Genomic DNA, 13853 nt, shown 5'->3' on the forward strand with positions numbered 1-13853 from the left:
GGGCGTGCCGGGTGGATCCCGGTCGGGCGCATGCGGGAGTCTGTCTGACTGTCTCTCCCCGTTTCCAGCTTCAGAAAAATACAAAAAACAAACAAATAAAAAAAAAAAATCTTTACTTGTGTGAATGTAAAAAATCTACTTTAGAGAATTTAGTTACTTTCATTCTTACTACTTCAATCATTTCAGTTATTACCAACAATCTCTCAAATCATATTAAGGATATAACCTACTGCTGAACCAAAAAAAAAAAAGTTCCCAAAAGTTAACAAATGACTTGGAAGGTATGGCAAACTGAAGCCAGAGACATTAAAGTTGAATTATACATTCACCAGTAATTATTCTATGCTAAATATATCAGAAGAAACCATCACTCTGATGTATAACTTGCAGACACATCCCCACCATCTAACCTGTCAAAGGTAGATTATTCTTGTTACTTAATGCAACAGACATTTATTGACCAGCTCTGGGTAAAGTCTTGTGCTGGGGACATTAGAAAATAGAAAAATTACTAAGTTGGGGGTCCTTGTCCACCAGAAGCTCGTAGCTTTGTGTGGCCCATAACTGTACCTGGCCAGAATCTTCCTCTTTTGCTATCCAGCCTTTCACTATCATCTCCTGTCTCTCAGATTATTTCCTCCGCTGCCCTGCTCCTCAGTTCCCTTGCCACTTTGTCACACCTGCCCAGCAAAACTTCAAAGCACCCCGCTTCAGGTAACTGCTTGGCTGTTACACTCCTGCCTTTGTACTTCCCTGTTTCTTGGATCTCTCCTCTAATATATACCGAGTTTGTTTCCTTCTTTCAGGTATCTACTCAAATGATATCTTCTAAGACTACCATAGAAAAACAAGCAACTCCTTTACCTGCTTTATTTTACTCCATTATATTTATTACCATTTAACATTTCTAATTTACCAATTTTAACATGTACTTTCTTCACACTGTTCAATGAATTCTGATTTTAGAAATTTTAAAATCAATACAATCCTATAATATTTGACCACCAGATGGCAGTCATCAGATGCCTCTATATGCACAACCTTAAAAATAGCTACTGTTATTGTCAGTTCTGTTAGGCATGTGTTGGTACTGTGTTGAGTTTAATTGCCAACTAAATACCTTTACTGATTTTGATTTAAACAAAAAAATTTCTATCAAAAATTTAATATCTACCAAAATTTTAATATCAAAATTTTAAATTCAACAATTTATATATAATATCTACCAAAAATGTATATCTATATATATTGTATATAATATCTATAAAATTCTATATTAAAAAAGATCAAAGAAATAACAAGTGTTCTCAGAATATGGAGTAACCAGACTGCTGGTGAGAATATAAATAAAACAATAATTTTGGAAAACTGTTTGGAAACATATACTAAAGCTGATACCAAGCATATTCCCTGCAAGTCCACTCCTAGATATATACCCAACAGAAATGCACACATACTTTCAACCAAAAGATATACAGGAAAGCTCATAGCAGCACTACTCAGCTCAGAAAACCAAACGCCATCCAACAGAATGGACACATTCTGGCATATTCACAGAATGAAATACTGTAGAATAAACAAATACAAATACACCTCACAATATGAATGACTCTTATGATACAAAGTTAAGACATGGAGGTCAGACACAAAGAATGCATTTCTATAAAATTCAAAAACAAGTAAAATTAATTTATGGCATTAAAAGTCAAGAGGGTAACAGTAACTGAAGAGGGCAGGAGGGGGCTTTGGGGGCACTGAAAGTCTATTTCTTGATCTAGATAGACACTGGTTACATGGGTGTATTTAATTTGAAAAAAATTCACCAAAATGTATACTTAAGATCTGTAAACCCATGTATGTTAAAATTAAATTAAGATTTAAAATTAATAAAATTCAATTAAAAGTATTAAGTTTTTATATAAGCATAACGGCAAAGATATAAAGCAATGAGGCACAAATTTGGTATTAGAGAAGCAAATATCCACCAATGGAGAAATAACCTCATCCATCTTCTTTACAGAACATAAGGAAATTCCCACAATTGAGGAAACTGATTTATATTTTATTGCTGAGATACATACAAAAGATTCTCTATCACAGGTCAAGCAATACACATAAAGGAAGAAAAAACTGCTAAATAAATACTTCCTTGGAATGTGTAAAAGAAATTTCAAAGTAATAAGAGGTTAGTAAGATTGACCACAATTCACACAGGACTGTTGCCAAGGCCCTGTGTTTCAGCTCAGACGTGTTTATTTTTTCTTAGTGAACATGAAATAATGGTGAATCTTACAACTGACAACTTGGATTAGCACATATATATATACTATAAATTGTCTTTCCCTTGCTTGTTTGCCAAGTACAAGCCAAACACAATACAATGCCTGTGGAGACTACAAAGATGAAGTACACAAAGTCCCTGACTCCATGAGGTTTATCCTATGTATTAAAGGACAACCACGTGAGGCAACCACATGAACAGCTATTAAATTTATTTAGAATGGTACTAGTGGTATAAGTACAATATGTGTGTGTGTGTGTGTGTGTGTATAAAATCTTTTTAAAGCACACACAAAATAAGAAATTTCTTCCTGCTAAGGTAACAGATTTGTAAGAAAGCTTTCCGAAGCATCTAGACTGAGCTATCCAACACTATATCCATTAGCCACTTGTGACTATTTAATTTAAAATTAAATAAAACTAAATATTCAGTTCCTCAGTAAGACTTAACCATATTCAAGTGCTCAAGAGCCACATGTGGCTAGTGGCAAGTGCACAGGACAGTGCATAGAACGCTGCACTCGTCACAGGAAGCTGACTGGACAGAACTTAGTTGGAGATTTCAGGAGTTAGAAAGAGGCACAGAAAAGGCACGTAAGGACAGTTTATCTAACCTTTAAGGAAAACACTGTTTTTAATCTTGTGTCCATTTTTCTATGTTGCCTTTAACGTCAGAGTGGCAAAACCAGGCCACTCTGGTCTAAGAACCAAGCTCAGAATACAAACCTAGAGAAAAGAGTCAAAGTCTCAAGTTACATAAGTAAAAAATATTATTCACCAGCTCGCCAGAGTCTGACTTAGTTCACTAGAGTGAAAATTTACTGAAATCTTAGCTACAAATAATTACTTTGCTTAGTCCTTTAGTAGCTAATCAGAGGTCAGTCAATAAATATTTGTGGAAGAATTCATCCAATAAGAAACATTTGTTGAGCACTATGTGCCAAGCACAACGGTCACCGGGAGGAATAAAAGCATTTAAACCACTAACTCCATTCAGCAAATACAACAATAGTTTAAGAATTAAAACCTCAGGTCCTGGCCAGTTGGCTCAGCAGTTGAGCATCGGCCCGGCGTGTGAAAGTCCTGGGTTTGATTTCCGGTCAGGGCACAGAGAAGCAGTGTCCATCTGCTTCTCCACCCCTCCCCCTCTCCTTCCAGATCCCTGGTCTCTTTCTTCCCCTTCTGCAGCCAAGGCTCCACTGGAGCAAAGTTGGCCCAGGCGCTGAGGATGGCTCCAAGGCCTCTGCTTCACGTGCTAGAATGGCTCAGGCGGAAAGGGAGCAATGCCCCAGATGGGCAGAGCCTCACCCCCTGGTGGGCATGCCACGTGGATCCTGGTCGGACACATGCGGGAGTCTGCCTGACTGCCTCCCCGCTTCTAACTTCAGAGAAATACAAATATCTATATTAAAACCTTCTAGGCAGGGAAGAAATCAAATTCTACTCATCTATAGTTCTTCAGAGGCAGCAAGAAGGGAGGTAACAATGTGCCATCCCCAGCATATTATTCCCTGAGAGTAGCTAACCCCTGTGGTGCTCAACGCCCTCTAATCTGAACCAGTTACAATGATTTGGCAAAAAGCTAAGAAGAATCCTTTCAAAAAGAAAAGAATTAAGGATTATCAAACCTATATTAAGGCATAAAAGAAACTAACAATCCTTGCTAAAAATATCACAATCTCCAAGAATAGCCTTAAAAGGAAATATCAATGAATCAACATTTAGCAAACCACTACAGGACAGAAGTAACAGTGGAGACATAAAGATTTTCAGGCGGTCTCCAACCTTCAGTAGCTTTCATCTACTTTGGGAGATGAAACATTCATGAACAAGTACAATGCAAGCAAATGTTATTAAGTGGAATACTCAGGAAATATAACTGCAGTACAAACTATAGTTGAAAAGACCTTGGAAGTCTTTTTGTTCAACCCTCTTCCCTTGACGGGAATCCATTTTACAAAGCATTACTCAGCTTAAGTACACCAGGGATGAAGATGTCACAAATTAATATAGAGTACAGAAGTTATTTAAAGACAGGAGTCAAAAGGAGCTGAAGACAAGAATTACCATTCAGAGAGATGATGTTTAAAAATATGGATTTGGAAGTCAAGTGAATATCAAGTTAATACAATTCTTATAATGCATAATAATACCGTAAGGTACCACTACAGCATAGGGTCCATTATAATACAAATCCAGAGAAAATATAATGGGATGTTGTAAAACCACCTCCATCTAGAGTTTTGACTATGTAAAAGGGAGTAGATAAATCAAAGTATATTCTACTCCATAAACCCCTTCCCACCTCTCACTTCTCTGTGGGCTATTTCAATTTCCTCCTAAGCCAGAAGATAAGAAAATAGTAATATTTGTGCAGTACCTATTATGTGCCAGGCCTGGTGCTAGTCATTTATCATGAACATGTAATGCATGAAGAGCTTTACTGATGACTGGAGTTCATCAGAGATGAGTTTCAGGAACCTGTTTGGCCTAGAATCCAAATCTATTATGATATTTGAGATATTCAAAAGACAGCTTGAGGAAGAGGAAAGAGCAGTAGAAACTTTAAGACAGAAGGTCTAAGAACTGAGGTTCTGGTCTTGTAGCTGTATAACTAAGTTGTTGGGCCTCTCTGTATGTCAGTTTCTTAAGATCTACTTACCCCATCTACCTTACATACTTTTTAAGGTTCAAAATGGGACATTTGGGGGTTTTTTTGTTTTGTTTGTTTGTTTGTTTGTTTTGTGACAGAGAGACAGAAAGAGGAACAGACAGGGACAAACAGGAAGGGAGAGAGATGAGAAACATCAATTCTTCATTGTGGCACCTTAGTTATTCATTGACTGCTTTCTCATATGTGCTTTTATCAGGGGCTACAGCAGAGCAAGTGACCCCTTGCTCAAGCCAGCGACCTTGGGCTCAAGCCAGCAAACATGGGGTCATGTCTATGACCCCACGCACAAGCCAGTGACCCTGCACTCAAGCTGGTGAGCCCACACTCAAGCTGGTGAGCCCTCACTCAAGCCGGATGAGCCCATACTAAAGCCAGCGACCTCAGGGTTTCAAACCTCGGTCCTCCAGGTCCCAGTCCAATGCTCTATCCACTGTGCTACCACCTGGTCAGGCAAAATGGGATAACATTTGTAAAAAAATTCTGCAAACATGATACATCACTAATATCCACTTATTCATCTAACAAATACTCACTGAGCATCTATACTATTCTGCACTTTAGGGTTTCAAAGGCAAACAAGTCTGGCAAGGTCCCTGCTCTCATGGAATTTATGTTCTGGTAGATGTGAGACAGATAATAAAGAAACACAAATTAGTAAGTGAATAAGAGTTTCTAATAGTGATAAATGCTCAGTCTAAAGAAAATAAAACAGGTGACATGAAAAACAGTGAATAAGGGAAAGGAAACTACTTTAGATGATAGAATAGTCAGAGAAGCCTAGCAGAAGTGTCATAGTTGAGATCTCAAAGATTTCTTCAGCCAGATGAAGAGCCAGGGAAACAAGAGTTCTAGGTATAAGGAACAAGACAAGCTTGGTATTTTTAAAGCCCTAAAAAATGAGGTATGCCTAAAGTACAATGACTGAGAAAAAATATTAGGAGATGAGGTCTAAACATGTGGACAGCAGCCAACTCCAGTGTGGTCTTGGACCATTAAAGGGATATAATCATTACCCTAAAGCTCTTCTTCTTTATCAACATGGCCCAATAAAGTGAGCCATTAATAATGCAAATACCAAATGTATAGATTATCAAAAGTAGCACACTTTCAAATTTCTAAGTAACATCATTCCCAAAAACTGGAAGGATCCTATACGATGGCCCTAGACATAAAAATTTTAAGAACTCTATCTAAACAAAGATATCATTTATTATAATGTTTGGTAAGTCAAAAGCCTCTCTAGTATACAGAAGTGATAGAATTATAAAATTTTGAGTTAAAAAAAAGTTTTTAATAGAAAAAAAATATCAGTTTATTCAACAAATATTTATCAAGCACCTACTATGTGCCAGACATATTCTAAGCACAAGAGATACAGCAATGAACAAATCAATGAAGATTTAAGCAGTAATCAACCAAACTGTAGAAGGATTGTACCACAACTGAACTTAGCTTTATTTTATGTCTCAGCATTTTCTGAAACAGGAATTACAGGCTTAGTCATATGTACCTGTCAGAAGGCAAACTTACCAAGGAATTCTTAATCACTTCACTTCTATAAAATTCTGGAAAAAAAGAAAAAGAACGATAAGTGATATGGAAGAAAATAAGCTCATTAACTCTTAATCCGGTAAATTTTCTAACATATGTATCAGTAAAACATTTTAAAATATTTTCAACGGATCTATCTTCTCTATAGCTTTATCTGTAAAAAATAAATTAAAATATAAATAAAGGTGTTTTAAAGGTCAAAACCAATTAAGATTTAAGTTACTTACTTTTACTTTAATGGTTCCTTTTATCCTAGATTCAAATTTGTGTCCTTAAAACTCAGATTTTCTTCTCCCTACCTACTGCCACTCTACAACTGCTTCCATATGCCCTGTTTTTCTCAAACATCTCTTATGATTATGCATTGTAGTATTGTGGAGTGAATATGGATCTATCAACCAGGTAACATAAGTTATATATAGTTCCACCTGTCATTAATATTCTAATTTCTGTGGGCCCATTTATCATTAGACAACTTAAAGAATTAAACTAATAACCAAAAATCCTCTGTAAGCATGATCCTACAAACCTTCAAGTATATGTTAACTGTTACAAAACCTGAAAACACAATCAAAAGAGAAAAATGTGACAGAAGTTCGGGCAAACATTTCCAACCAGCCTCCAACATTCCCTGCTGACCTTGCCAAGTTACCTACCTCCAGGATGCTCTCTGTCTCTGCAGAGCTCACAAGGACCCTGTATCCTCAGGTTGCTATAAGATACTATTTCCCAAGCATGATGCAAATACTACTAGTCCTTGAGATGCTTTTAGATGATACATGGACAAACTATTTTTTCCTAATAAATTGAAACTTATATCTCATATATTAAACCTTTCTTTGTAAGCACCATAAAGGAGTAGCATTGTTGATTTTTTTCAACAGAATCTCCTACTGCTAAACAGAATTTTTTCAAAGTATCTCTTACTGATAAACATTTAGGTTACTGCTAATTTTTAGATATTTCAAGTAATGTTATAAATAAGCAATCTTTGAAAGATATCTACACTAACATATTTGAATCTATAGGATAAACTATTAGAAATAAAACTGCAAGACAAAAAGAAAAATATGAATTTGATAGATATTGTCAATTTATTCTCTAAATATATTGTACCAATTTACAATCCCACCTACAAAAATAACTGTTTGTCTATCTGATTGGTGGTGGCACACAGTCCCTCCTTTAGAGAGGAGAGGGAGAAGAACATAAAATATTCTAGCTTGCGAGAACAATGGGTCATTTAGTTTTAAATCTAAAATAAAGATTAACCAAGAAACTTCTCTTTCAATAGGAGGCAGAATTTACATACCACCTTGCATTGATTGTAGTTCCTCCCCCTTCTTGGAATCTTGAGAGTAAAATACCTCTAGGCTAGTGGGGGAAGATGAACCTTGAAAAATTTGTATATATCTTTGTGTTACCTTGAAAGTCTTAATGTTTCTGTGTATCCCTAAACAAATGTTGCCAGCCTACACCATAACATCATGCCCTCCCCCGCCCATGTGTGATATAAGCAGCCCCTGAACTATTTTTGGGACTGCACGATTTGGGTCTGATGCCCCGTGTCAGCCATATGCGGCCGGCATATTTAATAACTCTCCTCCTCTAATAAAACTCTTCAAAATTCATCTGGACTGGGTGTCTCTATGTGAACTTGATGAAATGAGGTACAGTGCCTTTCAGAATCTGGGGTGCAGTACTTTATAACACCTAAAGGAGGACGATTGGTCACTTATTAATGCACAGCTAAAGTGAAAGCAACTACGAGTTGATGCTTCTCATCCTTTCTCTCCCCTCCTGCTCACACTCACACATTCTCTCTTTCAAAATAAAAACTGTTCCCCAACACTAGGCAACACTAAGTATTACTCTTTTCATTTATTCCCCAAAAGGTTAACCAACTATTCCAACTGTAAATTAATTATAGATACTTATGTATGTATGTATTTGTATATATCCATATATTCAAATTTATATATGCCTTTTTTTTTTTTAGAAAAAACACTAAAGGGACTAAAAAGGTGTTCATTTTTATAACAAGGTATTTATACTTTTACATTGTAGTATTACTTTAAAAATCAGTGGGAAAAAATTAAGTATTCCTTTTTCCTTTCAAGGGAGAAAATTCCTCAGCTTAATCTACAAAGTTAAATTAATTAAACAATTTCCAAAATAAGTATCTCCAGCTCTTAGAAGATGAATAGAATTCTTTCAAAACTTTGCTACCTGATTGTTTGTATAAATGAAATTGAACAATTTTCCTTCTCCTTGAAACCTTCAAAATGGACTTGCTAACTTAAATGCAGAGAGATCAATGAAGGAGTCACACAATTTGGAAAGAAATCAAGTCTAAGGTAATTTCTAACATGCTAACCATGGACCTAAACAGTCTATCATTCTGTTACATCTAAAATATTGTCAATAAAATTAGCAGCATGGTGAAAAACAGAATAGTGAATTTAGAAGAATTTAGAATCAAAAATAGTTCCAGTCCCACCTAACCAGGCAGTGGCACAGTGGATAGAGCGTTGGCTTGGGATGCGGAAGACCCAGGTTCGAAACCCCGACGTCCCCAGCTTGAGCGCGGGTTCATGCAGCTTGAGCGCGGGGTCTCTGAGATCATAGACATGATCTTCTGATCTCTAGCTTGAGCCCAAAGGTCTCTGGCTTAAAGCCCAAGATCACTGGCTTGAGCAAGGGGATACTCAGTCTGCTATAGCCTCACCACCACCGATCAAGGCACATATGAGAAAGCAATCAATGAACAACTAAGGTGCTACAACAAAGAACTGATGCTTCTTATCTCTCTCCCTTCCTGTCTGTCTCTCTATCTGTCCCTCTCTCTGTCTCTGTCTCTTTCACTAAAAAAAAAGGAAAAAAATAGTTCTAGTCCCCAATCTACCATGCATAAGCTTGACCATGGTCAAGTCAACTTTTTTGGGCATATTACCTTTCAAAAGAGAATGACACTTGAAAAATAACAGGGTTGTTGTGAGGCTCAAAAGAAATGGTAAATTATGAATTATATTTTTATTAATACAGTTCTATCATTTTTTATTAACTCAAATTGAATTATATTATTTGACACTATAAATTAAAATTTTTATTACAATTCCATGAATTTTTAATTAATTCAATTTGAACAAAAAGATGCTCATCCAAGATCTATTTCTACATAAAAGAGACCATTAGATGCAAACATTTCTCTATCCATGCCACAGCCTAAACAAAGCAACCAGAGGCTGCAGAGCACAGCACCACTGGCACGTTCTAGCTGTTCTGCAGCATTCCATTCACTCAACAAATGCTTTTCTAGGACTTCAACTTCACTCACAATAAAAGAAATACAAACTTAAACTATACTATCTACTTTTCACCTATCAGATGGGCAAAAACTCAAAAGTTTGATTGTACTGTGAGGCTCTGGGGCAAAGACATAACAACTGGGAATGTAAGCAAGGACAATTTTCTAATATCTACCAAGTCTATAAATATACACTCTCTTTGTACTTCTGCTTCTCAAAATTTAGAAAATAATGTGCTTATAAAGTTACTTAATACAGTACTGTGTGTACAGCAAAAGACGGGAACCACCTATAAATGTCTATCAATAGGAGCCAGTCAAATAATTTATGGCACACTACTCAATGCAAAACTATGCAGAAAAGTAGGGAAGCTCTCTATGAACCAATAAGAAAAAACATTTAGGATACAGAAAAACATTTTAAATATAAAAAAAAACATTGAAGACATATTAAATGAAAATTTCAAAGCACAGAAATATATATAGCTTGGTACTAATTTAACTTGTATTTGTATAAAGAATCTCAAGAAATGAGTAACAGTGGTTATCAGAGTGGAGTAGAAAACTAGGGAAACAGAACAGATGAAAGCAAGACTTTAATACAAACCTTTATACACACACACACACACACACACACACACATATATATATATACCATGAAATGCACTTCATGTATATTCTGAACCATTAACTGCATTAGCTATTCAAAAATTTAATGAAAAAAAATATACACTTAACTCACAGTATGTGCCAAGCATTGTTCCAAGTATTGGAAATAATGCAGTGAACAAAAGTGACCTAAAAGTTACTGACTTTAAATTTTCTGCTCTCGTGGAGTTTACATTCAAGTGGAGAGAGACATATATTAACCAAAGAGTTAAACATACAGTATGTCAAATGATCTTAAGTATTGTGGAGAAAAATAAAGCACGAAAAACAGGAGAAAAGTAGTCACAATTTTTCAAAGGGTTTAGTCAGCGATCAGAAAAATTTCTCTGAGAAAACATTCAGAGTAAAGACCTGAAAGTGGGTAGAGGAGCTCATCGTGTAGATGTCAAGAAAAAGTGTGCACAGGCAAAGACACAGCAAGTGCAGAGGCCTTTCAATTGAAGTAAACTTGATATATTCATGGAGCAGCAAAGTTGGTGTGGTGGGAACCGAGAAGCAGAAGAGTAGGAGATGAGTCCCGAGAGTAACAGAGGGTCAGATCATGAAAGCCTTCTGAAAAACCTTTAGGATTTTAGCTTTTACAGAGTAAGATGGGAAGACACTGGAGGGTTTTAAGGAGAGGAATAACATGATCTCACTTCAATTTTAATGAGACCTCAGTTGAGAACATACTGAAGAGGATACATGAGTAGGCTAACTTAACAGAAGTCTACTTCAACAATTCAGGCAAGAGATGATAGTGATTTGGAGGTAGTAGGAATGATTATATTATAGATATATTTTGATAGTAAGAGCCAAAAGTATTTGCTAAAAGACTGAATGTGGGATAGTCCTAGCCACGTAGTTCAGGTGGTTAGAGCATCATCCCAATACACCACAGTTGAGGGTTTGATCCCCGATCAGGGCACATACAAGGATCCAATGAAGGTATAAATAAGTGGAACAACAAGTTGATGTTTTTCTCTCTCTCTCTCTAAAATACATAAATACATAGATACATATATAAAAAGATTGATGCAAAAGAGGACAATACAGGATGATTCCAAGTTTTTTGGCCAAAAATATTAAAGAATGAAGTTGCCATTTTCTGAAAGAAGAAAGAATACAGGAGGTGGTTCAGAGCTGGAATATCAAAATATGGTTTTGAATATATCAACTTTAAGTTACCTACTGGACTCCAAATAAAGATGTAGAGTAAGTAGGCAATTGAATATAGGAGTATGAGTTCAGAGGGGAGGATTCAAGCTAAGAACATTTTGCAAGTTATTAGTGACAAAGCATATCTAAAACTAGGAGACATGGATGAGATCTCCAAACTGGATTATATAGAGTTCATCCTTCGATATATTCCAAATATCTGGTTGATTTTCCAGGAGAGGACAGGCATTCACATTTCATAGTAAGAAAATAACTATGGCTTAAGAACAAGCTTGATTTTATAAAATTTTCAAGTTTAAGAGGAAACCAGGATTAAAAACTAGGTTCTCATCCAAAACACAAGACATTGTTCTCCAGAGAGAACAATGTGTTAGTGCTTGATTCAAACTAACTAAAAAGTAGACAGCCTCCTAAGGACACTAAAAGATGTCAATTTTTTTAAATTTTCATATATAACTTCTTAGGACCTGCTCTGAATTCAGCTAAAATAAAATAATAATTTAGAAATTAACATTTGAGATATTCTTATTAAAAAAAACTTGTCTTTTAAAACTAACAAATGATGCCTCTACACAGGTGGTACAAGTGGTTTTGTAAGAAGAGCCAATTTGCTTTCTAGCATGGTCTTCCTAGGCCAACGGCCACATAATGATCATGAAATAAATAACTGGACCTGTGTTTATTATCACAGGTCCAATAAAATAAAGTATTAGCTAGGTTTAGTAAGGAAACAGCTCTTGGTTCCCCTTATGGTAGATAAAAGTTATAGAGCCCAACACATGGGCCTGACAAAACCACCATGAAAAGACTTCATTCATCCATGACATTTTGGAACATAAGGAAGTCTCAGAAATCATCAATCCTCTCATTGTAGAGATAAATTAACTAAATGCCCTACCCCAGTGGTCAGCAAACCGCGGCTCGCAAGCCACATGTGGGAGATGCGCAACTCAGCATCAACTAAATCCCAGCCCTGGACGAGGAGGCCTCAGGAGAGCCCACACATGCGCATCTCTGTCGCTGCTGCTGGCCTAAACCCACTGCTGCCAAAGAAAATGGCAGCAACTTCCTGTTGATATTTGGCTCTGCTGACTAGTGAGTTTGCTGACCACTGCCCTAGCCAAAGGGTTGGCCAGTTAGTGATAGATTCAAAACCACCAGCTATTCCCTAATGGTGTTAATGATCCTTTTATTGAGATAACTTCAAGAAATAGTCAATGATAATTTCTAAGCTCAAAATGTAATCTGAGCAAAAAGACAAAAGACAAAAACAAAAATCACTTTCCTCATCTCTCTTAGACAAGTTCTTACATCATGGTCATTAACCAGTCCCATGACTACTCTCTTTTTAGAAACTACTATTACGATTGTTAACATTACAGTTCTAATAACAATTGCAACCATTACCAAATACCTAAAATGCTCTAAGTACAATGTTAATCGTTATTATCAGATATAACTCTGGAGAGCAAGGACACAGAAGTTCTATGAAAATGATCAAGAACTGATTATAGAAACCTATCAAAAATTTAAAATACTCTGACACTGTCATATATTGCTAATGATAAAACCAGTATTAGTGAACAGTAGATCAAATGTATTAAAGTTTGCAAAAATGCTTATACATTTAGGACAAATAGCAACCAAGCTGTTTATTTTCCTCCTAGATACATAGGAAGACAACATTTCCTAGGCCTCTTTTCATCTAAAAAGAATGATGCAGATCTATGGCCAATAGAATGTGATGGAATTAAGCTGGGCTATTTCCATTTTTAAAAATCTCCCTCAGGCCCTGGCCGGGTAACTCCACTGGTTAGAGTGTCATCCTGATATGCTACGGTTGGGTTCTATCCCCAGTCAGGACACATACAAAAATCAACCAATGAGTGCATAAATAAGTAGAACAACAAAACAATGCTTCTGTCTGTCCGCCTCTCTCTATTCTTATTTCTCAAAAATCAATAATTTTTTTTTTTAATTAAGAAAAAAATTTCCCTCAAATTATCTCTCTCTTGCTGTGTCAGAGGTCATGTGTTAATGACAGCAGCATTCCAAAACAGAAGCAGCCTGGACCCCAGAGTCACCACTTAGCAGACAGCAGTCAGAACAGTGCCTGATACAGAACACCCCCACACTGAGCTTAGAGTATGAAATTTGTTATGTTAAGCTACTGAGATCTGTGGTATTTGGTATAATAGCTAGCATTATTCACTC

The 13853-nt window shown here is 36.2% G+C and overlaps 1 protein-coding gene across 3 annotated transcripts in view; it reads right to left on the reverse strand.

Moving 5' to 3' along the window:
• Positions 1-13853, reverse strand: part of UVRAG (UV radiation resistance associated) — a 361575-nt gene that overhangs the window by 297764 nt on the left and 49958 nt on the right. For 2 of the 3 annotated variants that reach the window (XM_066249894.1, XM_066249913.1), the window contains exon 3: positions 6485-6519. The exons of the other annotated variant lie outside the window; for it this stretch is intronic. In XM_066249894.1, the coding sequence (XP_066105991.1) occupies positions 6485-6519 (35 nt within the window). The remainder of the gene's footprint in view (positions 1-6484; positions 6520-13853) is intronic. 3 annotated transcript variants of the gene reach the window in all.

The sequence above is a fragment of the Saccopteryx bilineata genome, chromosome 1 (assembly GCF_036850765.1).
Source record: "Saccopteryx bilineata isolate mSacBil1 chromosome 1, mSacBil1_pri_phased_curated, whole genome shotgun sequence".
In the NCBI taxonomy this organism is placed as follows: Eukaryota; Metazoa; Chordata; class Mammalia; order Chiroptera; family Emballonuridae; genus Saccopteryx; species Saccopteryx bilineata.